The sequence below is a fragment of the Triplophysa dalaica genome, chromosome 1 (assembly GCF_015846415.1).
Source record: "Triplophysa dalaica isolate WHDGS20190420 chromosome 1, ASM1584641v1, whole genome shotgun sequence".
NCBI lineage: Eukaryota > Metazoa > Chordata > Actinopteri > Cypriniformes > Nemacheilidae > Triplophysa > Triplophysa dalaica.
The window spans coordinates 7,587,856-7,615,198 of NC_079542.1; the positions used below are offsets into that span (position 1 = coordinate 7,587,856).

The 27,343-nt window shown below is 38.7% G+C and overlaps 1 protein-coding gene across 4 annotated transcripts; it reads right to left on the minus strand.

Moving 5' to 3' along the window:
* Window positions 1-580: 580 nt before the first annotated feature.
* pacsin3 (protein kinase C and casein kinase substrate in neurons 3) lies at window positions 581-27,168 on the minus strand. 4 transcript variants are annotated; one of them, XM_056735674.1, is made up of 11 exons: window positions 26,671-27,168; window positions 20,761-20,825; window positions 15,065-15,165; window positions 14,367-14,523; window positions 11,854-12,089; window positions 11,306-11,461; window positions 9,710-9,885; window positions 8,266-8,386; window positions 6,649-6,779; window positions 3,819-3,979; window positions 581-1,913 (listed from the first exon to the last, which is right to left on the minus strand). In XM_056735674.1, exons 3-11 carry the CDS (start codon window positions 15,116-15,118, stop codon window positions 1,798-1,800), a joined length of 1,308 nt encoding a protein of 435 aa, XP_056591652.1. In that variant the 5' UTR covers window positions 15,119-15,165; window positions 20,761-20,825; window positions 26,671-27,168; the 3' UTR covers window positions 581-1,797. The 4 variants fall into 4 exon arrangements, with proteins under 4 accessions (XP_056591652.1, XP_056591675.1, XP_056591681.1 ...); XM_056735697.1 differs by lacking the exon at window positions 20,761-20,825; XM_056735703.1 differs by lacking the exons at window positions 20,761-20,825; window positions 26,671-27,168 and adding an exon at window positions 15,486-15,543.
* Between the last annotated feature and the right edge of the window lie 175 nt (window positions 27,169-27,343).

A 27,343-nucleotide genomic window follows, 5' to 3' on the forward strand; every position in this document is an offset into this window, starting at 1 on the left:
CTGGGCTTTACAGGTTGAGTTTGTCTGCAGTAGACCCAGTTAAATGTACATTTACGTGAACGAGGCACTCCTCAAACTGTTTAGAGCTCTCGATCATGTTATTGTATGTCTTTAAGGTCAAGAGATGCAAATATATCTTTTTAGAGAACCATTTTCAGTAGTTAAATATATGGTATGATACGAAGGTGAGTAAACTGTATTTTGTTTTACATGCTTATATTGTTAATCGTTTAAAAGGAAATAAAACAATTGCACTGCATTGCGTCCGAGTTCAGAAGTTCCCTTATGTCACAACAGGGGACCTGCTGGTGTAGCAATTTCCTTTAATCACTGACATCAACATCTTGACGTGAAGTTTAAGAAACATCATGTATTAACGTGAACCAGATTGATCGTGCTAATAAAAGACTGAATATTTCATTCTCCCTTAATGAATGCTCAGAGAGAAAAAAAATAAAGTCTGGCCGACTACAGGCTCATAAAACGACATTCATAATGAGGATTAGACTAATGTTGTAACAGTTTTGCATCTTCTTCAGCGACCCTACAACCAAGGTAACAGAACACAGGCACGTTTCAATGAGATTTTGAAAAGGTTTAATTTAACATTCCATAATTTCAGAATTGTATGCACTCGAGGACAACTAAATACAAGCCATAAAGACATGTGGCCTTACTTGAACACGTCCAATAGTAATATCTAGTAAAAGCAGTTGTGCTTCAACCACAGAACTAGAAAACCACCATCCAGCAACTCGCACAACTCAAAAGATTCATTCAAAGTAAGAACTTATTCCAAAAAATTCATTTCAAACATTCGAAATATGAAACGTCTCTCAACGTTTAAAGAAACCAGCCATACAAAGCTTTAATAAAGAATCTTAACAGAAATAACTACCAAATGCAATATACTCTATACAAAGATAAGAATCTCGTCTCATTTATGTTTATTTTATTTTTTACATTGATTAGTATTGGCTGTTACAGTAGTTTATGTAAGATCATGTTCACAGTGGGGCATACTGGAGGCAGAAGGTGTGGCAATATCTACTCCTCACGCACTTTGACAAGACTAAAGAAATTTAGGGCTCTTACCCACCTTTTGTAAATATTTCAGTTCAATTGACAACATATAAACCTGTCCTGCTCTCCAAATAAAAACAAAAAGTAAAACAATCCCCTTTCTAGAATTCTGATCTCTCCGATCACGATTAAGAGCTGTATATTAAAGGTAAATATGAAACACAACAGAATTATGCATGTTGTATTACTTCTGAACAACAGCCAAAAAAAATCCATATTCAATTTGGTGAAACTAAAAAAATCTTACATATTACACAAACGATATAAACACAGCAACACGCTTCTCATTTGCAAAACCTGAATATGATTTCGGCATGCGTTCGATCAAATACTTGAACTGATTTATGAAATACTAAATATCATAAAAACTGCTATGTTGGGTAACAGTTTGCCGATCTTCCGAAACAAATCCTGCAGTGGAGATTCACGTTTCCTGTGAACGAAATCAAATGTGTCCACCTGACCCTGTGAAATGACAATAATGAAGCTGTTGTGAATGTCTCTAGTGTTGAACAAAAGGCACTCTAGTGTCAGGAAAAAACAACAAAAGACAAAAGTGAACTGTGCGCTCCTGTCTGAAATTCTCATGTATCGGGGCATCGGTCCATCATCTGGTCGGGACGCTGTGTAGCCATCACATTTCCAACAGTTCAGTGTGACGCAACATTACGGCTACCACATAAAAGGTGGGGTGGTCTTGCCCAGAGCAGGTTATCATGATATGATGTCTTGGACGTAGTTCGCAGGGTAAAGTCCAACCTCTCCACTGTCCAGCTGACCTTTACACCAGCCCTGCTCGTCCTCCTCACTGAGCTTCATTAACTCTTCACCTGTAAAGAGTGATACACAAATACATGTCATAATACCAGCCTTTCTTATCCGTGTGAGAAAACACTTGGGTTGGTTTGTACATGACATGTTTGTATAAGTTTGGAAACCTTTGGTTTTGGCAACACAGACCATAAGAAGCTCAGTAATGATGATCATTCCGGTGCACACACCCTTGTTCCTGCACAGACGTGTCGAGCGTGCAGAAAAGACGAAGGGCCGTTTATACATTTAGCTACACGTTTACAGTGCCCAAAACCTTCTCATATCTTTTCGTCATGTACTGTATAGAAGCTGGTGTGTTGATTTGGTTACTAAAAAAGGATTTGGAGTTCTGGTAAGAATATCTAATTTGTGTTAAATAAAAAGCCTTGAGAAAAAAGGCAGTGAATGGCCACCAGGGGTCACATGTGGCATGACTGCCATAACACATCCTGTTTGTTCAGCCGAGCAACAACATGATGTTTCGCAGAATCTTTGCCAAAATACTTCAACCAGAATGAATGAATATGAATGAGCTTGGAGACCCAATTGAAACACTTCACGGTAGATCTTAAGTTTCACATTCTTATTAAATCTAGCTTAACAGCAATGCATTTACAGTATTCTTAATTGTACGTCTTCCATTTTGTGTAAGGGCCTATTCACACCAATGACCAAAAAAACCTAAATAATCCTAGTACCTTCAAAGAGAATAATACAGATCTGATATTGTTTTTTTTCTACGGCCGATGAATGATAACCCATTTACAGCCAATCAAAATCCATTGAAATTTGTGCTCACACATTTAGAAATGAAGTATGGTTGAGAACCTAAACAATAAACATAATATTATATATTGCTTTAGTGAACAGGCCTTTACTCTTTTGCTGCCAAACCACCACTATTGATTACATACCTCCTTCAGATTAAAAACCCAATAATCTAGATAACAAACCAAAGATAACAGATCTTCTTTTTAGACTAAGCCTGATCCACACCCCCTCTAACCGAGGCGAGGTCACAGTGTTCTTATTGCCTGTTGAGTGAACTTCTTCAATTTCAAATTATATAGATTTCATCGGTTTGTTGTTGGGCCACAAAAGCGTACATGAGCAGTAACATCTTTGTATGTTGTTGCAGTGAAACCATCGATTATATCATGCTATAAAGGGATAAGAAGATACAACCAATAAAATAAATATTAATTAGAAAATCCAGATGCAGCGTATGATCTGGTTTATATTTTCTCTGAAACTAAAGCATTAAAAAGCAAAAAAGATTAAAAAAGCAACATGCAAGTTATTGCTTCTTTTTCTCATTGGTAACAAACATTTTCTGCTGTTTGTAACAACCTTTACAAGACTTTTTCAACTCTTTTCAGTCCGATCGAATCATTTTTCACCCATTTCACTTTGTTTGCATTTTTGAGAATTGAGGCAACAGTCACAATGATTGAAATAATCCTTATTAACACCCATTGGGCATGTTTTCTGTCAAAGGTTGTAATCTGTATGAAAGGCTTATTTCATTCAGGAATTGAAGCATGCTGTGCAAAACAGGAAACTACAAAGAAAACACAAGGATGAATAACTATCATCTTAACCAAAAAACGTTTCATGGGTTTGTCTCAAAATAAAAATATAGCAGAAGTCAAACCAAATCTCAAGAGCCATCTCGACTAAACCCATGAAACGTGTGTCTTCATCACGCACATGCACGCATTCCATAAACACAGCATTTCATCCTTTCCTCAATTCAGTTCTTGCAGTTATGACAAACTGCATCAGTATTGACACAAAGACCTTTTTAGAAAAAAGGACGAGCAACGAAATGAATCTACAAGCCGTGACTGTGTTCAGCCTCAGCCGGCTGCGTGTATATTCATGTGTGTGTGACATTAATAAGCATTAGTAGGGATTAATACCTGCTCTAAAGCTCAGCTCATCAGCCTCCTGCCCTGTATAATCATACAGCGCTTTAACTCGAACGCCGACTACCTTCTCCTCCTCGTCCATCCCATTGGCTGCAATGTACTTTTTAGGGCTGTCGTCATCGGACCAGTCTGAAGAGTAGTCTTTACCGGCCCTGTTCGGACAGTAGAAGAATGAATTAGAATAAGAACGAACAAACTTACGAGGAAACACTTGAACTGAGGGTGTAAAATACATTTGGTGATCAGGTGATCTGTGATGATTGGTCAAAGCGTTGCAGAGAGTTTAAAAGCACAAACATTTGCTGAATATGTACTTTTCACTTAAGCATATTTATGATGTCTTATTAGGGAGTCTAGGTAGGCAACTCACTGGGTTAAAGAACACATCTGTGACCCTGGACAACAAAACCAGTCTCAAGTAGCACGGGAACATTTTTAGTAAATGCCAAAATACAGGGTATTGTTTAAAATTACAGATTGTAATTTTAGGCCAAAAATCATTAGGATATTAAAGTAAACATCATATTCCATCAAGATATTTTATACATTTCCTACCGTAATGTAATTAATTTTTGTGAGTGAATGGCCTGCTACAGTTCCATTTTCTCAGTATTTCGCTTTTTTTGCACCCTCAGATTCCAGCTTTGTAAACAGTTATTGACCTATCCTAACAAACCAGATATCAATTGAAAGCTTATTTCTTCAGCTTTCAGATGATGTAAAAATCTCCATTTCTAAAAATGTACCCTTCTCGTCCAGGATCACTTCTGTCCCCAGAGAAAGAGTGGGGGTCAATAAAGAATGTGTGTGCACTGACATTTGCATTACATTTAATCATTTAGCAGACGCAAAGCGACTTACTAAGAGTTAAGGGAGCAATAAGCGATATGTGATACAGGAGCAATAATACAACAGGTGCCAATACAATGTTTCTGGTTTCAACAAAAGCTTTTTTTTCATTTCATCATCAAGTATTCACAGAAGAGATTGGTGGAAAGCAACCAAAGCTCTGTAATAGCCGTCCGCCTCATACCTGTGGGTTTAAGAGTCAACAGAGAGCGGACTAATAAGCAGAAAGTTGCAGGACACAGTTAATATTTCAGTTTGGCAGCCATTCTCCTGTGTGCAGTGTTCTCCTCTATGAGAGAGGTTACAATAGACTGCAAAACACCTTCATTATGTAGAGGTGCAGAGTTCTGTGTGGAACATTGTTTGGCTAATACATTCCTGATCCTGTGTTAACATTAACATACACGCACATATGCCGTCTCAGCAGGTTAACAACTAATTAGTGCACTTTGTACTAATAACAGTGGGTGAAGCCCTACGGGAAGAACAGTTGTCAAGATAATTAAAAAAAATACAATAAAAACAACATACTGAAACAAAACACTGCAATTAAAAGTTGTTTATAGTATCTATATGATGGTGGTAAACAAATAACAAGTAAACTATCTTTAATTTACGCATCGAGATTTCAGATTCGAATTGACTATAACAGCCGAAATGTGTACTTTATCTTTTACAGCAATGTTATATTTTGATAACCAAACAATTTCCGATACAGAAATATACTTTCTTCTAACCCACCTTAGTATGCATAGACTAAGTATGCTGTGTCAATCTATAACCCCTTTCATAAGAAACACTAGGCGGGATTCCATCCAAAGTTGGAAATTTAGCTTATCGGCAAATTGGAATATTGCATAAAACATTTGCGATTAAGCACAGTTTCCATCCAACTAGTCATCAGTCACTTCCTAATAAACTGGCACTTAATGTCAGTAAGAAAAGACAAGAAAGTAAAAGAAGTCATAGTAATTTTCATATAATTACTTGCACGCAGACACATTATATGTTAGGGATGTAACTATAATATCGATATCGTATTGTCGCAAAAGCAAAATTGTCTAAATGTTATCGTGGTCACATGACTGAAACGATAGGTCTTACGGGCCTAACATAGAGAATGTTAGAAAAAATTATATACGTTATCTTTGGTAAGGTCAATCTGGTGCAATTCTTTTATTTTATAAAAGGGATATTTAGGTCATTTGACCCATCTCATACGTCTAAGCAACAGTTATGATTAGATTATAAAGAAAAGAGGATGCTTATTGCACGTTTCCCAGTCATAATTTCTCATAAAAAATATTGGCATAAATATCGTGCCGTGGACGTTATAATGAGGAATGTATTGTTACATCCCTTTTTAATGTGGTGCTTTTGTGAAAGCCTGCTGTTTGGGAAACGCAGTCGTGACAGTTTTGGGACGCAATAACAGAAATACTTTAACGACTTTGCACGGGCATTTAATTCAATTCATTTAAGAATGACCATACCAACATTTCAGATTCTGTGTAACAAGATCGGTACTCTGCACTATGAGACGGCATAACCTGACTAACCAGTTAGATTGCTTTTTGAAGGAATTAATCTGTCAAAGGCTATCCCATTATTCACGTTAACCCTTTCTTGCAAAAAAGAAAAAACATTTCGGGCGAGCATAAAAACTTTTATTTTATTTCTTCATTTCGAAATTTGCAGTTTCCATCACTCATTTCTGATAGGAAACCTCAAAATGTGCATAAAACCATGGTGATGGACCCGGCTACTGTCCGTGTGTAGACAAAAATGATGAGCCTCAAACAATGGCGTGTGTCTGGGATGGGACTGACAAAATGTCAAATGTTTAATGGACTTAAGTAAGATCAACATTGCGGGACACTCTCAAACTTTTTTAGCGTAAAGATCTATAAATAACATGTATAAGGCTGTTTTTTTATGAAGAACCATTTGTTTGTGTATCAGTCACATGTACCTGCTAGTTTCCTGTGGCGTTTGTGGAAGTTCATCTCCTGCCGAGACCATATTAGTCAAGGTGACAACGTCATCAGGGCGACCGTTTCTGTCCTTCCGACTGATGGATCGGGTCGCCTCTGGTGACCACTCCTAATAATACACATTACACATTTATGGATTTATATTATGGGTATTCATGTTACACTGAATGAGACCTCACATCCATACATTACAGTAATTTACTGCCATATGTTGACTCTATTTTAAATATAGTACAATTTAATTGATAAACTATTAAACACTTATAACAACTATTAGAATGCATTTAAAATTGTCATATAACAAAAAACACATTTTACTTAATCAGTTTTTTGTAAACCTCTTACTTTTAAAGCACTTATTGAAATTGAGCAGCAAAAACATTTTATGTTCAGCAACGACATTCACTACAAAACAAAAAAGGACTGTATGTACAGTAAGATACAGTATACTTAATACGAAGAATTATGATGTTTGATCCCTTTATTGTTATCAAATTTACAGGCCCAGTCTATAAAGTATTAAAAACAATAGATTTTACTCTCTGATAAATAAAAAGTTACAAGGAAACAATGTGACTATGGCATAAAAATGCTTAAAGGTACACTTAACTCCAAAAATAAAAATGGTCATAATTTACTCATCCAAATCTGTATGCATTTCTTTGTTCTGATCGAACACATAGATATTTGGAAAAATGCTTGTAACAAAACCACCATTGACTACCAAAGTAGGAAAAATTACATTGTTAGTCAAAGGTGCCCCAGAACTGTTTGCTTTCCTACATTCGTCAAAATATCTCCTTTTGTGTTCAATTGAACAAAGTAGGAAAAATTTGCTTTATACATTTCTATGATAGTCAGTGGTGGCCAAGAACTAAAAGCATTCTTCCAAATATATTTTTCTGTGTTCGTCAGAACAGAATTTAATTCAGACCTGAAACAACTTGAGGGTGATTAAATGAAGAAAGAACTGATTTTTTGGGTGAACTTTTCTTTCAAATACTGCAGAGACAGAAAGAGAATGATTGACAGCTTGTGTTTTTATGCCGTACAAAGGACACCAGTGTGGTGGCACACAGAAGACTCTTCTAAAGGTGTCACTTACCTGAAGAAAGAGGACTAAAACCAAACTCTGAGCATTCACATAAAAGGTATAATTTTTTTACTTTGCATAAAGTAGCAAGGAGGATGTAAACAGCAGTCGTACACTTTAATCCCACAACACATCCATACACACTGAATTCAAATGCAGAGGGTGTTTAATTACACACAATGTGCACATACACACATGTGTTTGTGTTGCACAGAGCACTCGGAAGGCAGACGGGAAGGATCCGCCATTAGGGAGAGGGTTCCAACATTCCAGAACCCACTCATGTGCCTTGTGAAGACAACAGCTCATTCACACTCTGCCCATTAGAAATTCACCACCACTGGAGCCCGGAGCCTAAAACGACTCTTTTACTCCACACAACTGTTAGGTCCGGTAAACATCGTTTCTTTTCTCAGCAAATGTTGACGGTGAAGTTTATCGTCTGGTAAATATCTTTCCTGCCACTCTGGATTGCAGCAAACATTACAAACAGTAACTGTACCTCAAACTGCGGCCAGTTCATGCTCATTCCGGGCCCATGGGTGTTCCTCCACCACCGGAGGTCATCGGTGTCGTTGGCTGTGCTGATGGTTTGGCCGAGGTCTCTGTACAGGCCTCGAAACCTGCATGGGGATTTTCCACAGTCTCTGTTAGAACCGGTTTTATTTGTGTAGCGGAACAATTGACACAAGGAAGTGCGAGAAAAAAAAATACAGCCAACAAATCAATTTGCAAGATTAAGCTTAAGCATGTAAGTCAGCCCACACAATCTGTGGTAATAACATGAATGTGTGCTGCGTGTCATTTTTGGAGGATCTAATGAAATAAATGCAATATAATATATATAGCTATGTCTTAAGAGGTGTATAAAGACTTTACATAATGAAGCGTTGTTTTTATTACATCAGAATGTACCTCAGCGTGTTTTGTAAATACGGTATCTCCTTCGGTAAAGAAGCGAAAATGTGACAACATCTTAGTCCCGTGTCACCTTAGTGCTTCAAAAGAGAGGGGAGGGGTGAGCCACTGCTTGCAATTCACAACCTCACCAATAGATGACGCTAAATTTCATTCACTGGACCTTTAAAAACTTAACTGAACGCAAAAGAATGCATGATTTCTGCCTGGCAAATAATAAAATATTTTAAAAGAACTCTTGCATGCCGTTTACACAAATCTAGTTTCTTTAGTTCTAGTACTACAATCACTGCAAACCAAACAAAGTACTCTGTAAACGCAAAGAATGAGGGAGGGATAAAGTAAACACTCTCAAGATCCTGTACATAAAACTAAAGTATATGATTATCACAGAGCTCAGGAGCGGCCCTGTAATTACTGCTCGCTTCATCAAAACTCAAGAGACGGGTTCATACAGTGCTGTTTGTGTCGCTGCTGATAGACTTATCAAGTACGATATGAGGTCTTTTTGAGTTAATGCTCAACGACATGCTCAGAATTCTTCATGAGAGTAAACACAACGATCCCAAAGAGCATGGAAAAACAAATAAGCACTTATTAATGGTTAACATTCTTCAGTTTTAGCTGGGAGACACATAAATGACTAGGAATTTTTCCAAGACCCTGTGGACTGTAAGACACACTTCATAAATAAGGAACTGTACATTAGATCAAGTTTAGGAGACGTTTCCCATTCTTCAGGTTTTGTAACACAAGCTCACACTTCTGGACATTTGTGCCTGTCTGTCTCTTTGTGGCTCAGGTCCAAACTGTTCTCTAATACAATGTTGATGGGTTCTCGTGACTTCATCGACATAACGGAAGCCCATTTTTTCACCCCAAACCCTCTTTTCTGTTGTGGAAAACTTTTGTGCGGATAACATTTGTGTGCTGTGTAAATAACCATTATTATCCTGACCGGCGTGTCAAGGTTCCAGTCTGGGTGGGATGCTACTTCCCCATGTAGACAGTGAAGCGGTGCTACCAACCTGTCATTGCTGGAGAGGTCCAGGTGCTGGTGCATGTCCTGCATAACGTCTTTAAAGAACTGCAACCTCTTCTTTTCAGCGTCCTGGGTGATTTCAAAGACTTGCTCCATGTCCTCCATGTAACGGGGATTACTGCGATTGAGCTCGTCCAGGGCTTTCTCATATCGATCCTTAGTCTGAGACAAACAGTCCAAACGCAATGAACATAGTCATGAGAGAAATTCTATAACAAAAACTGTATAGTGACAATTATTTGGCCAATTTCAGCTTCACAAATGACAAATTATTTTGGAAAGTGTTTTGCATAAAACTAAAAGAATGACCGAAATATTGTTTGAAATGGTTAAGAAAAGCATGCCATTCCACATGTCATAATACTGTATGAGGGTGCGATCACACAGAACGCTCTTTTCATGTTTGAATACGCGAGGCACCATGCACTTTTTTATGTTGCTAGGTAACCCGAAACAGCCGTAACAAATTTCTCCTCCATGTCTCCAGGCATTCCGAGAATCTGTAAACTTCCGTTGCCACAAGGGAAGACCCTCCTCTCCCCTCATTTGATTTTACAATGGAAAAAAGTGCACATGACATCAAGCGTTTTTCTTCAACTTAGGGGGCTCTGTCTAAAACGCGTAGCACTGCATGCGGCAGAAAACGCTCCCTGCCAACTGAAACCATTGAAAAGAGGCACGTCTCACAGCAAAAGACACGTTCGGTATGATCAGGCCCTGAAGCCTGTTTTTGTATTGAAGGAATTGGTGTGCTTATTTAACGATTGACAGGGTCATTCATGAAAAATCAAATGATTTCAAGTCAAGTTTATGTGTGCAAACTTAATTTGTCTACTGCATCCAATAGGGCACTGATTCTCAAATGGGGGTACTTCAGGGGGTGAGCGAGAGAAACTGACATTTAGGAATAAATAATGAAAATCAATAAATTATGATAATAGTATTTTTATATGAAATTAGGACTACACAAAGATGCATAAAAAATAAATTAAGATAGAATAACTGTTTGACTCTCATTTCACTGTAATTTAAAGTAAAATCTTGTTGTCTGTTCAAGGGGTACTAGGCCTGAAAAAATCATAAAAAGGGGTACTTAAGCCAGAAAAGTTTGAAAACCACTGCAATAGGGTATGGTCTAAATGTCACACATGAAAACAACTTTTTAAAGAATTTATTTTCTTTCCATAATCCAAGTTTGAGGTGTTTTTCTTTCAGTCTTCGAATTTGTCAAACTGTGCACACTAGCATAAAATGTAGATTAATTAAACTACGCTTTTAAAAACGTGTTGTTCAAACCCATAAATTAACATTTCAGCTTTTTATGCTGCCACAAGCAGGTCTAGTCTTGCCTTACGTATGCAAGTAGAAACTTTGATCACTGATTCTAAACATGGGCACTTGTTAAAAAGACTACATCCATTCATATGGCAGAAGATATTATGCAAAACAACTTCCAGAGCATTCAAGATTTACATTTCATGAATGCGTTGCTAATGCCGTGCTCTACATGTGGAGCTCCAGAAAACTAAATAACAAATCCAGAACTGGACAGAACTGTGTCTGTGTTTTTTCTTTGTGGTACCTTCTCGGCCTCTTGGGTACATTTCTCCACACGGTCTGTGAACTTTCGGATCTCCTCTGGGGATTTGGTGGGATCTGCCTTGGCATGGGATTCACGGGTCATTGCGGTGCGCTCTTCCTTCCGAGCCTGGTGATAAATCTTCTTGGAGGATTCCACCTACCAAGCAGAACACATTTGCAAAACAACACTGTTAAATCATCACCACTATATACCGTCACATATTAATTGTTGTTTGAGGGGATATTTTACTTGCATTTGTGTGTTCCCTCAGGGTTAAACCCATGACCTTTATGTTGCTAGTCAATCAAATGAACTACATCAGTTTTCAGTTACTAGTATTTACTGCCATTGTAGGGAAAATGAATACTATGGTAGTCAATGGGGGATGAGATCTGTTTAGTTACTGACATTCTTCCAAATATCTTCACTTGTGTATGGCAGAACAAATAAATGTATACAGGTTTGGAAGAATCTGAGGCCTTAGTAAACGATGACAGAATTTTCTTTTTTGGGTGAACTGTCCCTTTAAGATACATGAGGAGACTCACTTCTTTAAGTTTTCGGACCCAGGGTTTCTGGGCTTTGCGGAAACCTTCGTCTGCATCTTTGGTCTCACGAAATCCACCGATCATTTGCTTGTGGAAGGCATCCTTCTGCCAGTTTCGAATCTTCTCACTGTCCTCACTCATCAGTTTCTCTTTAAGCTCCATATGGATCTCACTCAGTTTGTCTGCTGCGTTCATAAACGCATGCCAGGCCTTCTCCACAGTACCATACTGAGGCCCTGCAGAGAGAAATCAGCCAAATAGATATTTCAGCTCATTCCCAGTCATCTGTTGACACTTAGAGAAATACAGTTTTTTAAAAGCCAAAACGGGACATTTTTACTTCCACTAATATGCAAAAAAAGCATTTGAGGACACTGTCTACCTGTCATTGGTCAGACACACAGACGATATTTTATTTATTATTTATTCTATCATTATTTATTTTTCATTATTTTAACCCTCTTGTCATTTCAAACCTGTATGACTTTCTTCCGCAGAACAGAAAAGAAGATATTTTGAAGAATGTTGTTAACTGGCTCCCATTCACTTTCATTGGTTTAGAAGTGAAATTGGGAGCAGTGCCGTTCGGTTACCAACTTTCTTCAAAATATCCAAAGATTATTATAATTATAAGATTATTTATCTAATCAGGGGAATAATGGCTCGTAGTTTGACAACAGCGAGTGTTTATTACAAATTTGACAGTAATGTGGCTTTCCCCAGTCGTTGTTTGGGTATGTTAAGTCATTTTAGAAATCAACCGGAAACTGATATCCTGACCTCTGACAACATCGGAAGTTCGTCACTCCGCTTGTGGACATTAAACAAAGATTTAAAGACTTTTTCATGTACTTGCGAAATAACTGATTTTTTTATAGCTCTGTACATGGACTGTTTCAGCATGTAGTTTCATGCGCCTGTCCCTTTAAAGTCAGATGATATAACCGGCCAGAGGTTCACGCTGAGAGATAATCCACTCATATTCTTGACTTCTTTCATGGTCACATTGGCTAGGTTCATTTTTCAAATGTAACTTTACGACTAACTGTTCTGACTGTTATTTTGCAAGTGCTTCTGTTTATCAACACTGGCTTATCAACGACAGGTGTCACAACTTTAGAAAAGAAGCAAGCATCCTGTGTTTTACAAATCCATCTATATTATTATTTCTTTAATCGGCTATATGAGAGTCAATAATAAGCCATTCTTTGGTAAATGTAAACTGTATCCCTGTAGTGCTATTAATGTTTATAGCAACCCTTACAAAACCAATGATGTGAATTTAATGCGGGTCTACTTGTTTGTCTGAACAAAGGCATATGGGAGAAGTGTTTAAATCTTATCTGAAATCAATTATTTTTGCATGACGTTTAGACATTTACAACCTCTTTAAGATTTTCTTCAGTGGCACACAAAGGCAGATTGTTTTAAGAAGTGTTTCAGTGGTTTTGTGTCCATGCAATGGATGTCAATGGGGGCCAATGTTGTTTTGTTACCTACGTTCCTCAAATATCTTCTTTCGTTCTCTTCATAAGAAAGTCATACAGGTTCTGAATGACATGACAATGAGTAAATGCTAAAAGAAGTTTCATATTTGGGTGAACTATACCTTTAAAGTACTGGGTAAAGTTAAGAAACAACTTTTGAAATTATATCTTAAAGGGCTAGGGTTCACACATTGATTAAAATATTGTGATTAAAGAACTATCATCCCTCTTAAAAACGTTATTTTTAGGGTTACAATGGGAGTGCATTGTGATTGCCTCTTCCTCAAGCATTAAAAGGATGCAAAAGTGCTTGAAAATAACTCCATACGCCTTCAGGACACATGAAGTATTATGCACGATTTGTACGGTTACTTTATCACGCTTGAGCATCCTTTTGAAGATTAAAAACTGGAGGTCATAATCCATTAGAACCAGAAAAAAAACCCAAAACATATTGCTTTCCAAAAAAGAAAAAAGCCAACGGGGGTTTGAAAGACATGATGGTGAATGCATCTTTGCCGGCGTACGGCATGTTTTTTCAATTTCTTCCAACATTAACGCCGCGTCTTTTGAAAAACGGCAGCAGCTGCAGTTCTTTTCCGCAGCCTCAGAGCCGGCGCTCACCGTTTTCTCCACGCTCAGCATATCATAGTAACCAAAATGACGCCGTTCAAGCGCCCGCAGCTGGCGTTTTCAGCCACTTAAAAGCACCTCAGTGGATCCGGAGCCTAAGGCCTCTGTTGCATTCTGTTCATAGCTGTTCTTAATTCATGAGAATGTAATACCCCCCTGTGTCAGGTACACACGAGAACAACATACAAATATTCTAACATTAATGCAAAGAGGAAATCCTCAGGGCAAACAGTAGGGTAAACAAGTGCAGAATATTCATTTTTAATCAACAGACAGGAATACTTAACAGCTCATCAGAACAGAATGTGTTTAAAGTCAACGTGAGGAGATGCATCTATTTAAAGAGAACTGGACAGCCCCTGTAACTCGAGATCAATCCCAATCCCCATTTACCTTTCTCCACCACCCCGCTCCATTTTTTGGCCCAATCGCTCAGCTGCTGTGAATAACCCTTCTCAATCTTGGCCCGCTCCTGGAAGCAGCTGACCAGCTCGTTGCACAGTTTGTATCCATCGTCAATGCGCTTCACCGTCCTCTTGTAGTTCCCCGGCTGGCCAAACACAGTCATATCTTGTCAAATTGTGCACAAAGATTTCAAGTATTTCTATACTATCATTGAAAGCATTCTTAGGTTGGTGTTACTTTAAAAATGACTATATCGTAGTGTAAACAGCTTTGTTGGTTTTAAAGGGTGTGATGTCATTAGTGTTGAAGTCACTTTGCTTGCTATGTAGACAAGGTGGTGACTTTTCAACACTGTGTTGAAGGGAAGTGTTTTCAGCATTGGTAAGTTAACAGGCTAAAAAAGTGAAAATGAAAGTCTGTTACCTGAAAAGTAACTTGGGTATTAAATGCAAAGAATTACATGATTTTAACTTTTGTATGTAAGGCAAGTGTGGACTTGACCGAGCATGCCTGTAGAAAAGTGCTACAAACCAAGACAGAGATGGATGCCTCTTACAGATCTTATCTCACACACACCCTTTGAAACACACAATTGCATCGACACAACCAACTCTATGGCTAAGCGCATATGGCCCACTCAGGATGCGTCCTGATGTGTGTGAGCGTGTACATGTTTGGTCATTTACCTCCCAGAAGCTGTCCCAGCTCCCAACGTCCTGCAGATCGCCGTTGGAAGACATTTTGGGTTCGCCTCCGCAGCACGGAATGATGGCGGCTGTCTGTCAAACTGCAAAAACAAGCAAAAATCTAATAGGCACACAAGTTTGACATTTGACTTGAGACGGCAAATAAACCAGTTCATCCAGTCTCTGCTCTGCATGCACATGCCCTTAAGATTGATCCAAACAACTGAAACCAACTATACGCAACTTGAAATGCCCCTGAATTCCCTCCGTTCCAAATATATTCCATTTCTCTTTTGCCAAAGCCCTGCCTGTGACCTGGTGTGAGTTAACACTTCCCGACCTCTACAGTTAAGACGTCTCGCCGAGTAAAGTAATCCAGAATTCCCATATTAAGTGGAGACAAGAAAACTGCCGGTCTCACCTCTGAGCGGCGTTGCGTCTCCCTAAGGCAACCGATGCGAAGCAGAAGCTCTACTCCAGTCTGGGTGGAGTAGAATTATCTTAGATAATGTGCTATCGTTACCCAGATCCACCCACTGCACGCCTTGCTTTCTCACACCAGAAACAGTCATACAGATAAAAATATATCCACTGACATGTAAATGTGTGTTCTCTGTTGCTCACCGGTGCATGGGAATCTCAACGATCTTACTCATCACCCCAAAATAACGCTGTCGGACTGATTCCAGCTTTGGATTGAAAAGCATTTATGCAGTGGGGTAAAAGAATGAGTAGGAGGACAACCGATGAACCTTATACGCACTGTCTCGGGCTTGTGTACATTTAGCACAACTCTTGGCCTTGGGTCCACACTGTATTGTTTGAACCGAGGTCGTATAGTTTCCTGAAACAGACACAACAAACTGGAGGAAGGAGTCTCGCAACAGCATCTGCTTCTAATTCAGGCCAAGCTAGCAATGCTAATGGAAAATTAGCATCCGGAAGCACGAGGGGGAACCAACAAAGTGAACTTTGACACTGGATGCTTTCATGATTCACAGTGAAATTGCAATTTGCATGGTCTTCGGCGGTACGGTTTCTTGCGTTTTAAAGAATTGATGTTGTGGGTGTCGATTAGTTTATAAATCGAATCTTTATGCGACTTCAAATCCTTGAGCTTGGATTCCTTCCCTTGAACTTCCTCTCTGTGAGGTGAAGGCAGGGGGTTGAAAAGTCGGCTGCTGATGATGGCATTTCCCACAAACATGCCAGAAGGAGAGCTGATACGAAAAACTCACTTGAACCTCAGCCACTAACTTAAAGTTAAAGGACCAGAGTGTAATATTTTGGAGGATCTATTGACAGAAATGCAAAATAATATACATTGAATGGGACAATATACTACAAGGCATTCTACACCAATGGTTCTCAAACTAGGGGCCACACATCATAAAACTGGATTCATGATGAAACCAGAGGGGCCACAGTTTTTGGGGCATTTTATAAAATATAGAAATGTATTATATATTTTGTGAAATCAGACGTCAGAAAAATAAGCGACCAAGCAAAATAATTGATGTTCCAGCAATGTCTAACAGTCTTTTTAGGTTTTTTGGATTACTTCAAATTAAAGTTGAAGAAAATACAAGCAATGTTTTAATGTGTACTCCATTTTAAAAAATATATATATAAAATTATGCATTGGTGATCTCATGTAAATAAAAAGGCTGCTTTACATTTTGCCAACAAGGAAACAAAAAAAATTGTGCACAGCATTTCATTAGAACCAGGCACACCCATTCCCATGAAACATGTCACGCTGTAAGCAAAGCACCAAGCAGCTGTGTCATGTTGAACTCCAGAAATAATCAAAGCCCCAGGGATCCAGCCAAGCTGGAGAGAGAACATAGCCGAACCTAATAACCCTCTTCTATTAACATCGAACTACATATCCAACAGCTGAGAACAGATGGAACTTTCTGCCTTATCTGAAAGACTTCATGCCAAATACCCAGCGTCAGGGGCGTGGCCAATCATGCCTAACGACACAATGAGCATGTTCACTGTTCAACTGAAATACAAGCAGGGCGGAGTGCGCCCCCTTTTCATTTTGCTATTGTGCCATTCAGCAGAGCTTCTGGTAAGACCCAACTCATGGATGTGAAAGACCTCAGCACTCCCATGGAGTTCCGAGCTAAAAAAAAAGCATGTCTGGGGAGAGGCGTGGCCATGATGGCTGTAATTACATGGTTGTGACAGCATAACAAGGAGTGGAGCAGGCAGCTCTTACTACAGTCAGACGGCTTAGGCCACAAACAACATTAAGAACAAGGCTGAAAGCAAGAATCTAAACAGCATTTACATTTTTTAAAGATCACTTTGACAGACAAAACGTCTGAATATCATCAACTTTTTAAATCAAAGATCTTATTTTATGCGATCTTCAGAATGTCTATGTTAAACATGCCTATGCACTTTTGGTCAAGGGAACGAGTGCAGTTGTTACTTCTGGGTTGGCCCACATCATCTCTAAGGTCTTAAAGTGATTGTTCACCCAAAAACAAAAATTCTGGCATTATTCACTAACCCTCTTGTCATTCTTGTCATTGTCATGGAACACAAAAGAAGATATTTTGAACAATGTTGGTAACTTGGTAACAAAACAATGGTGGTACGCATTCATTTCTATTGTAAAGATACAAAACCAATACAAGTTAATGGGTACCGTCATTGTTTGGTTAACAACATTCTTCAAAATATTTTCTGTTGTGTTCTGCATAAGAAAGTAAGTCACACAGGTTTGAAATAATAAGAGGGTAAGTAAATGACAGAATTTACATTTTTAGGTCAACTATCACTTTAAAGTTATAAAACTTCAAAATGTAATTGTAAAACTATTGCCACAAAAGAGCTTTCCCAACTAAAGGGGGTTTTCATCTTCTTTAAGTTGGAGTTGTAGTGATGCTTGTCATAGAAAACTACCTTAGCTGTGACCTTTGAAACACTACAAAGAACAATGTGACAAAGCCGTCTTAACAGACCAATGCTGTTGACAAAGAAACCTAAAGAACTTAAATACAAAACCAGTATAAAAGGGAAAAAAATCTGTAAAACTTGAAATCCAATTACATTAACATTCTCTGTGACTAACAACAATGAAATTGAGCTTTTGTGACTTGCTTGAATTTCCTTGTGCTGGAATGCTACCAAATCCCCCGGGTCATTGTGCTGAAAAGGCTTTGGCCTACAACCACAATGCACGCATAGCCTTAGCGATTAAGATGCATACAGTATTAGAAAAAACAGCCAAGTCGAAGACAAGACAGCTGCAGATGGTTGATCATGCGTGTTATTTGTAATGTGGTTCAACTGTTTCGACCGGGCAGCCCCTGCCCCATCAGGAAACGGATGCGCTAAAGACCTATCTGTATGAATGCCTCTAACAATTTGTTTTACAAGTAGCTCAGAGCCAACAGTGTCAAAGGTCTTATGGGGGACTATGGCCCTGTTTTTGGAGATGTTTACATTTCATAGGCCATTGACTCCGTTTTAGTGTTTTGCCACATCATTGCTACTGTTATGGCGCTTTTACACTGCACGGCATGGTGCGGTACAGCTCACTTTTGGGAGGTTTTCCAATGGGGACAGTACCTAGTTCCTGATACATTTTTCAGTACCACCTCGGTTGAGTTTCCAAGTGTACTGTACCGATACCAAAATGTGACGTGTTTACCATTACAAGCGTCTTTGGATTTGCAACACATGAATACGCACTATAATACGTAATATTAGCATTTCGTTTTATGCTTTGTGACAGTAAAATAGAGATTGAGACCCTTAACGTAATGCTAAATGATATTGGGTATTTTAGCAGTATTTTGTTTTGCTGCCAACCGCCATTGATATGCTCGATAACTGCTGTGTTGGACATGTGTTTGTCGCGTGAACTACGGCAGTAGAGGCGGCGCAACAATGACTATACGTTTATAATCCCCAACGACTGTGAAGCGCTATTAAACTGATGTGGAAAAGCAAACGGAGCCAAATCGTACTAAACCTGACCATGCAGTGGAAAAGCGCCATAAGTTACTAAAAAAAGGAGCATTTTATAGATCACAAACAGGATAACAAGAAGCGAAATTTAATGTGTGTACTACAGACCGACTTGTACATATGCAAACTCATCTTATTAGGAAGAATAGAAACAGAAACATAATCAAAACTGAAAGAGAATGTAGAGCTATTGCGTTTAGATATGCAAACACCATTTTACATCCTGATGCATAATGAATTGAATCAGAAAGCAATTGATAATGCAATGCAAGTACATCTCGTTTTCCCCAAGAGCCAACACCATCACAGACTGTCATTTTAATGGTCGGTTTTAAAATACTATCATCATGGCAGATATGATCAAACTGGGAATCTAGCTCGACAAGTTATTATGGTTAGTTTAACTGTCTAAATGTTCACAGCTACCAGAAGGATAACAATTTGTCTAATTGCACAGGCATTAAATTGCAAAGATACGTTTTAAAGCAGAAATGCATGCAAAGCATTCAACTAAACAATGCAGCGTGGTGTTGGTCAAGCATTCGCATCAAGTCAGCAATGGAAAATAAATTATTTTGTGCCAATGCTGTGTAATACAGCCCCCCAGGAGCTTAGGACTTCATGGAAGTACATTTGGAACCAATTAAAGGGGCATCTACTTTGGTTGTTAGATGTGGCTTTTAGAATACAGCTTGCGGCATGTGGTATTTATTTGTGACCATTACAAATAAATCTCCCTGCTTTTTACCTCTCGGATGCAAACATATTCACAAAGTAAATGCATGTCAGACTTGAGTGAAGAAAACCATTGAATCATGGGCCAAGTCAGCAAAATCACGACACAAAAATCCTAGATAACCTGCCGCTGCTGCCCAAGAACCGGGAAAACGATGGCTTCTGTTTGGGCAGAATGAGGCCATGGGAAGGAGGGGTCTGGAATCCAGCATAAGCTCCACTGGAAACTTGCAGTCATTAATCTGATTAATGTATACAAGACTACTGAGTGTCTACAATATTTCAGATCCAATGCACATAAATCCAAGCAAAGGCTTTTCAACAAATACATTCTTTCCAACAAATCTTACTCTGTATCCACAAAACAATACAGCCAAAGGAAACTCGATCATGAAAAATATAAACAGTAAGGGGAAGGAGGTGGTATGATCAAACACTATATGGCGATAAGTAATTTTATATTTCACAAACAATACTGTATAGTATACCTCAAAATATTTATTTTCTCTGCAAATTGAACCCAAACATGCTGTAGAGATTAAAAGCCATATGGTGATTGTGTGTTTGTTCCTAAAATGCACTTTTTCTATTTTGTATTATTGTATACTATTCTCAATTTACTCATTATTTCTTTAGCAGTCTCCGATGTAAATAACAAAGCTGTTCGGCCAAATATATACACAGCAGTTCTAGTAAGTAGCAAAATGATTTTGCTACAGTCATCTGTATAAACTGTTCAGCCCAAGTAAGAGACAAATCTTTTCCTCACAGTGTGTAATGTTAACAGACATCAAATGGAATAAGCTCCCCAATATTATACACAGTTACACACCATACAGACAATAGCATTAGTTGACTACCAGTATTAATACAGACTGTGTGCATGCTGCTATTGTAAACAACCTTCAAACATTGTAATTCAGAGTCAGAACTATCAGCAAAGCAAACGAAAAATAACAGAAACTTACCAAAAGCAGGGAAGAATGTTAGATATTAGTGGGTCGTTACCCAGCGATATGGCCTCTCCGGTGACCTGTGAGAGGAAGGAGATGTTAGGTTTTCGTCAGGGATTAGTAAGCCAGAGAAGAAGATGCAAGCAGAAGAAAGTAACTCTTGGTCCTTGTGAGATGGCAGGACACTGAAGGAGGCAGGAGGTTAATATAATCCCAGAAACTCAAAGGTGACACATTCTAAGATGGAGAGAGAAATGCCACACATAGAAGACCTGAGGCAACCACAAGAACATTGGAAAACACCACAGCTTTCCACAACTGACCTATGACTAGGTCCTGGTATAAGGCCAAACACCCCCATTCAAAGAATGTTCCGGGTTCGATACTTGTTAAACTCTATTGACTCTCTATGGCATGCTGCCGATTACAACAGAAAATGACTTGTGCCGCAGTTTATAAAAACAAACTTTAAATCATGTTTACATCAAGTAATATTGAAAAACACAACATTGCATCGGAATAAATATTACAATACATGTATGTTTCAAAGGTCTAATAAAAATAGCTTATAAACGGTTTCATTGGATGCACACGCCTGGCCAGAAGTTAACTTCCTGTCTTTAATGTGTTGCCTGTTTCAATGATGACAGACTGGTATCTAGGCTTGGGCCGAAAGACGATCCCATCGTCTATCTCATCTTCCGCAAAGTTTGAAAATATTTGTCAGATCGCATCATTTAAAAGAAAATAACAAATTTTCCCTGCGAGTAATAAAGAGCATGGAAAGTGATTGATCACGTTTGGTGTGAACTCAGCATAAAGAAGACTCCTGTCTGCGCATGTGTTGTGTGAAGACGACATACGCATGTCTGCGCATCAAGGGTTGTATGAAGATGACGTACGCGTGAAGCTCACATTATATAAAGACGCAGGGCGATGTCATTGTCCATCGCGATGTTTCACTGCCCAACCCTACTGGTAACCTTTTTCGCAATGTGTGCAAAGCTATCATCCAGGGACTGTTTACAAAGACAAAATCTCAGCCACATGAATGATCTAGTCAATACACAACCAGTTTATTCTAGAATGGAACAATAGTCCCACCACTGAAAGGACAATTTAACTTGAAAATACACTTTGAATTTTCATTTTTCGGTAAACTGTTCCTAACTCTTCCATACAGTCTTCATTGCTCACCCCTTTCCCTACTATGGTAGTCATTGGTGGCCAAGAACTGTTTGGTTGCAAGCATTCTTTCAAATATCTTTCTCTATGTTCATCAGAACAAGGCATCTATACAGATTTGGAACAACTCGCGAAGAAGTAGATGATGACAGAATGTTTATTTTGGGGAAAACTGTCCCTTTAAAGGCGCAGTTTTTGATTCACAGCGGCCACTAGCATTGTATTATAGATTTGGAACAAATCTCTCAGTCCAAACACGACGGTGGCCGCCACAGTACAAAAACATGTGGTCGGCTGCAACAGCGTATCTTCTCATGTTGACGCAGGGAAGAGATCAAGCGGGCATAAGAAAGACTATAGAAAGAGCGAAGTCTTATTTATTACATAAAATAAAAGGTCTGTGGATTTTAAGTATAAACATAAGGATAATAGGCAGAAGCTAGAACCTGCGTTAATATTATAAAGTCTTCCCAACGCGTTAGGACTCGCGCTATTAAGGCTTTTAGCAGAGATACTCATAGATATCTATGGAGATACTTTCCAGCAGAGAGACGTTGGAGAGAAAGATCATCTAAAAATCACCCGAGATTATGCGAGTAACATTGGTTTTTCTGTTTGTTAGAACCAAGATATATTGTAATATTAGCTGTGTGACGGAGTAGTTTTGAGCGTCATTATTAATCTGGATCCACTTTAAAATTGTACTCGTCCACATGCTGGAGAGAGAGAGCTCATTGGCGCCAAGACTGGAGAAAGAGCCATTTTACTCGTACACAATGATGAATAAACGTACAGTTAATCTGCGGGTCACATGCCTTCCAATCCATAGAGTGCGATCCGTAAGGATCATCTGCGATCTGTTTCACCACTATCCTGCAGCGGAGAGGAAGAGGAAACGCACATAGAGTTGTTTGTCAATTTAGGGCTACTGTTCAAAACATGCCGGCGAATGCTATGTTTGTAGGCCCGCTCTGTATGTAGATATAAACAAATATAACAAACATAACAGCTCATTACGTTAGGTCTTTATACACCTCTGAAGAAATAGTTTTGTATATTATATTGCATTTCCGTCAATAGATCCTCCTAAAAACCCTGTATTGTTCCTTTAATGTAAACTCTTTAAACAAAAACGCACAGGGTTAATTTTGCTCTTCTGTGGTAAAAGAGGTACAGTATGTACACGTATATTACATAAATACACAGCACACTGCATGTGCTGAAACTGTCATGCTTCTGTTAAGTACCACTGTTGTTAATGTTGGTAGGTTACACATGTTTCCGTTCAGTATGGAATGTGACATCACCCTCAACATACAGCACATTCCTGCGTGCTGTCAGGTTCAGGCACGCTGCACTAATTAAACCCGGAGCACACGACCGTTCACCTCATCAGGCCCTCCCAATACTTAAACCCCTCCACTGTTACTAAACAGGCCATCATTCGCACAGACGGCCGCATTTGTTTGTGCGTGCAGTGAGGCTTTGAATAGAGTAAATTCTCTATATTCCTCAAGAGATCCAAAGCAAAATGCTGTATAGAATGATTTGACTACGAAACACTATAACAGAGTGGCAGGCACTAGCAGACAGAAACAGGCACACTGCTACAGCTCATGGCGTATGTCCACACTAGCAAGAGATGTTAAACTGAACTGACAGAAGTGGGAGAGTTGACAGGAGGATTCTTTTGTAGAGAAGCAAAGACTCATCTCATAAACAAGATAATGACAACAACATAACGTGCAAGCAAATATTCAACTGAAGCTCACATCACTCATAAAGTGAGTCTGTGAATTGTCAATGCATTTCAAATGAACAATGACTGAAGGAATTAGGTGTTAAAAGACAAGAGGTCAGAAATAAGAGAGAAAATAGTAGATTGACACCATTGTTATGAACCCACATGAGTTTAATAGCATCATGCAAATGTTCAAAATAACATTTAAAGGAACAGTTCATCCAAAAAAACTAAAATTCTGTCTTCATTTACTCCTCCTCAAGTTGTTACAAATCTGTATACATTTCTTTGTTCTAATGAACACAAAGGAAGATATTTGGAAGAATGCTTGTAACCAAACAGTTGGCCAATGGCCACCATTGACTACCATAGGAAAAATCACTTGTTGAACATAAAATATATTTTAAAGGAGCCAATCTTTGATGTTTTTGAGGCTTTGATTATGTTTTTTGGGTGTTTAACAATGGATGTTCATGTTTCTAAAAACGCTTTATATTTCACATATTTCAAGTCTATTGTTTACCGCTGTCCCTCTTCCCACAAAACAGCTGGATTTCTTCCTGTCTAAATAAAGTCCCTCCTTCTGAAACGCTCTGATTGGTAAAGCTGACCCGGTTCCCCGCTTAGAGTATCTGTGTGAGGATGCGCCACCCATACCATATCAGCGAGCTTCTGTTCCTCGAGCTGTTGTGATTGGCCGGTGCTCCTCTCAGTGCACGCACGTGTATTCATAAACTTTTGATTTGAGCAATGAACAGTAGCGATGGCGTCAACTTCACTTTATCAGTTAAAAATGCACGGATCCATTGAAGTGTAATGGTGGTCTGCTAGTGCATGTGCAAACGTCAATCTTAGTTAGACATTTCTGTAAGAGATTGCACATTTTTTTTTCCTACTATGGAAGTTAGCGAGGGAAATGACGTCAGACCTTTTATATTAATTAACACCGTTGGTTATCTTAGAATGTGTGTAGCTGAATTCTTATTCCAGCCGTTCTCTGTAGTCCTTGAAAAGCAAATTCTGTTAAGACAATATCTCATTTGGCATTCAACTTAGTTTGAGCTTTATCATTTTGCAGGTATTATTTATGCTCTAACAGCAACATTACACACTAAGTAAAGGTTGAAAATGCGATCGCGGGGAACGTGGCCTTTAAAGAATGTAGGAAAGCGAACAGTTCTGTGGAAATTTTGACTACAATTGTAATTTTACATACTATGGTAGTCAATGGTGGCCCAAAAATGTTTGGTTACAAGCATTCTTCCAAACAAGACTGGACCCCATTCATTCACGTGCATTATATGGAGATAAAACCCCTGAAACATTTCTCAAAATCTTAACTTTGGCTTTTCTCAGAAGAGTCATATTTTTTTTACATCATGGGGGTGAATAAATAATGACAGATATTAAATAATCAGAAGAAAGATCATCCTTCAAACTCCACGTTTTCCTCCTTGCATTTCCACATATCTTGTGAAGCAGAATAATGAATTTGGCTTCAGGACAGCTCAATATAGCCCTGCTCTCAAAGGCTCGGTGCACTCTCACTGTAGGCAAGAAGACAAAGGCAGTTTTGTTCTTTACCCAGCATTCTCCAGCACCACACACAACAGCACAGACAGTTTACTATGTTTGTGATCAGACCAAGCATCAAAATATTTCAGTAAAATGAATAATAATGATGAAAAACGGTGAAAATTTAGGGATCAAAAATACGAGTAAGTGAAAAATTAGACCGGATGGCCGCGCTGCTGTTTGGGAGCAAAACCCCAAATAAGTCGCAGTCCAAGCAGCACAGTTACTTAACTCATGGTCTTATCTCTGACTTTAACTGCCCTTTGACATTTAGAGTTTTTTGCAGTGAGGTAACAGCAGAGGCAGTGCCCCTGGAGTCTTGCTCAAATGCACACACGTGACAAGGCAACCAATGGGTCGCAGTTCCTGGGTCGCCTCCTCACAACCTGCATATTTGCATTAGCCATCAGATTTCTGACCACCACCCTTAATCAGAGCTGTCAGAAATCTAAAGCACACAACATGATACACTGGAACAATGCTTCAAAAACAATAAAAGTTTCTTGAACGTTGATCCTTTTTGACATTGGAAGCAAATGCAAACGTTAAAAATGTGGGCCAAATACCCTCATACAAAAACACACACAAACACAAAATCTACAGAGGGCAACGGAATAACATTGAAAATCTAGGAATTTCTTTTCCAAGAAAATGAACCTCACTGGAAGTTTGTGACAGTTTGAGTGCATGCCGTTGTCCATTTATCACTCGACTGTCATATTGCTAACATTATTTTAAAGAAACCTTAGAAACGTTAAAAAATAAAAGAACTATGTTAAGTCACAGTCTTTTGGATCCCACTATACAAATAAGTCTACTTAGGTCTTTAAATAGACGTGTTATTCCTTTTTTTGACACCTTGGTTTTAAATAGGTGAAGTCTCATCAAATTTCAAGAGATTCCAGACTTGGACTGTAGTGCCAAAGGGAACGGATGTTGGGTGCTTCCCAATGGATCAGCATGGGGTTGGACAAAATGGGTTTACAAATGATTTTGTTTGACACTTTCACAAAATGTAAAGCTAAAACGTACTAATAGCATACGAGAGGATTGTATTTGTCATTGCTTGAACAAAGAATAAATGAAAACCTTTCAAATGCTTTACCCAAAATAAACTATTGCCCATAAACTGATCCTACACTCATCCTTAAACGATGTCGTTTTTAGGTTGTCGTATGTTCCCTAAAAGTTAGTATAACAGTTACCTTTCAACGATGCAACTAACGACGGATCCCTATTAAAAGCAATATTGACAGCGTAAATGTTTCCACGGTGTTTATGTTAAACAGCGGTTCTTCAACAAAAAGTGAACCAAAATGCTGTATGCTAACGTTATATCATATACACAGTATTAGAGTGCACGCGCTCACTAGTAGCCATAGAGATACACAGTAACGTATTAAAATAGCACAAAACCGACTTACGATTTTTTTATCGTATCCAGGCCAAAACACTTGCGCACTCGACGTCCCACGTCGACATGAATCCAGAGTGTCTCGATCTGATGTGAAAGGATGAATATTTCCGGCACATTTACATGCAGACTGCGTTCATCAGTTTAGGATAAGCTCCATGTGAAAAGTTGACACCGCTCAGACACCTTCCCTGTCTTCCATGGCAACCAAGCGGCGGTATAATATCTCCCATAAACATTTACCAGATGCGCATAAACCCCCTTCAACAAGTTGTTTTTAGAAAGCAGGCACGTCCCATGGTCGACAGCAACTTTTGGAGTATGTTACAGCGGCACAACGAGAGCTGTTTACAAATGAAATTAGATGCTAGGGCTTTGCATTATGCCCATTGATCCAATTACACAGTTTAACCCTTTCAGGATCAGACCGAAAACGACGAACTATTTTAAAACACGTGCAAATGAAGAGATTTCGTATTTTACATGGTTGCATTTTATGTCTCGTATTTAGTATGCACCTCATACTGTGCGACTTTTTAAACACCGAGGGGAAATACAATTTAAAGCTTATACGTTATATTCGATGCTTAATAACAAGAGCGACGTCGCCCTCTGTAGGCTTAGCGAGAGTCTTGAAGTCGTCAATAAAATTCGACTGAAATATTTTTCTCTTGATTCATTTC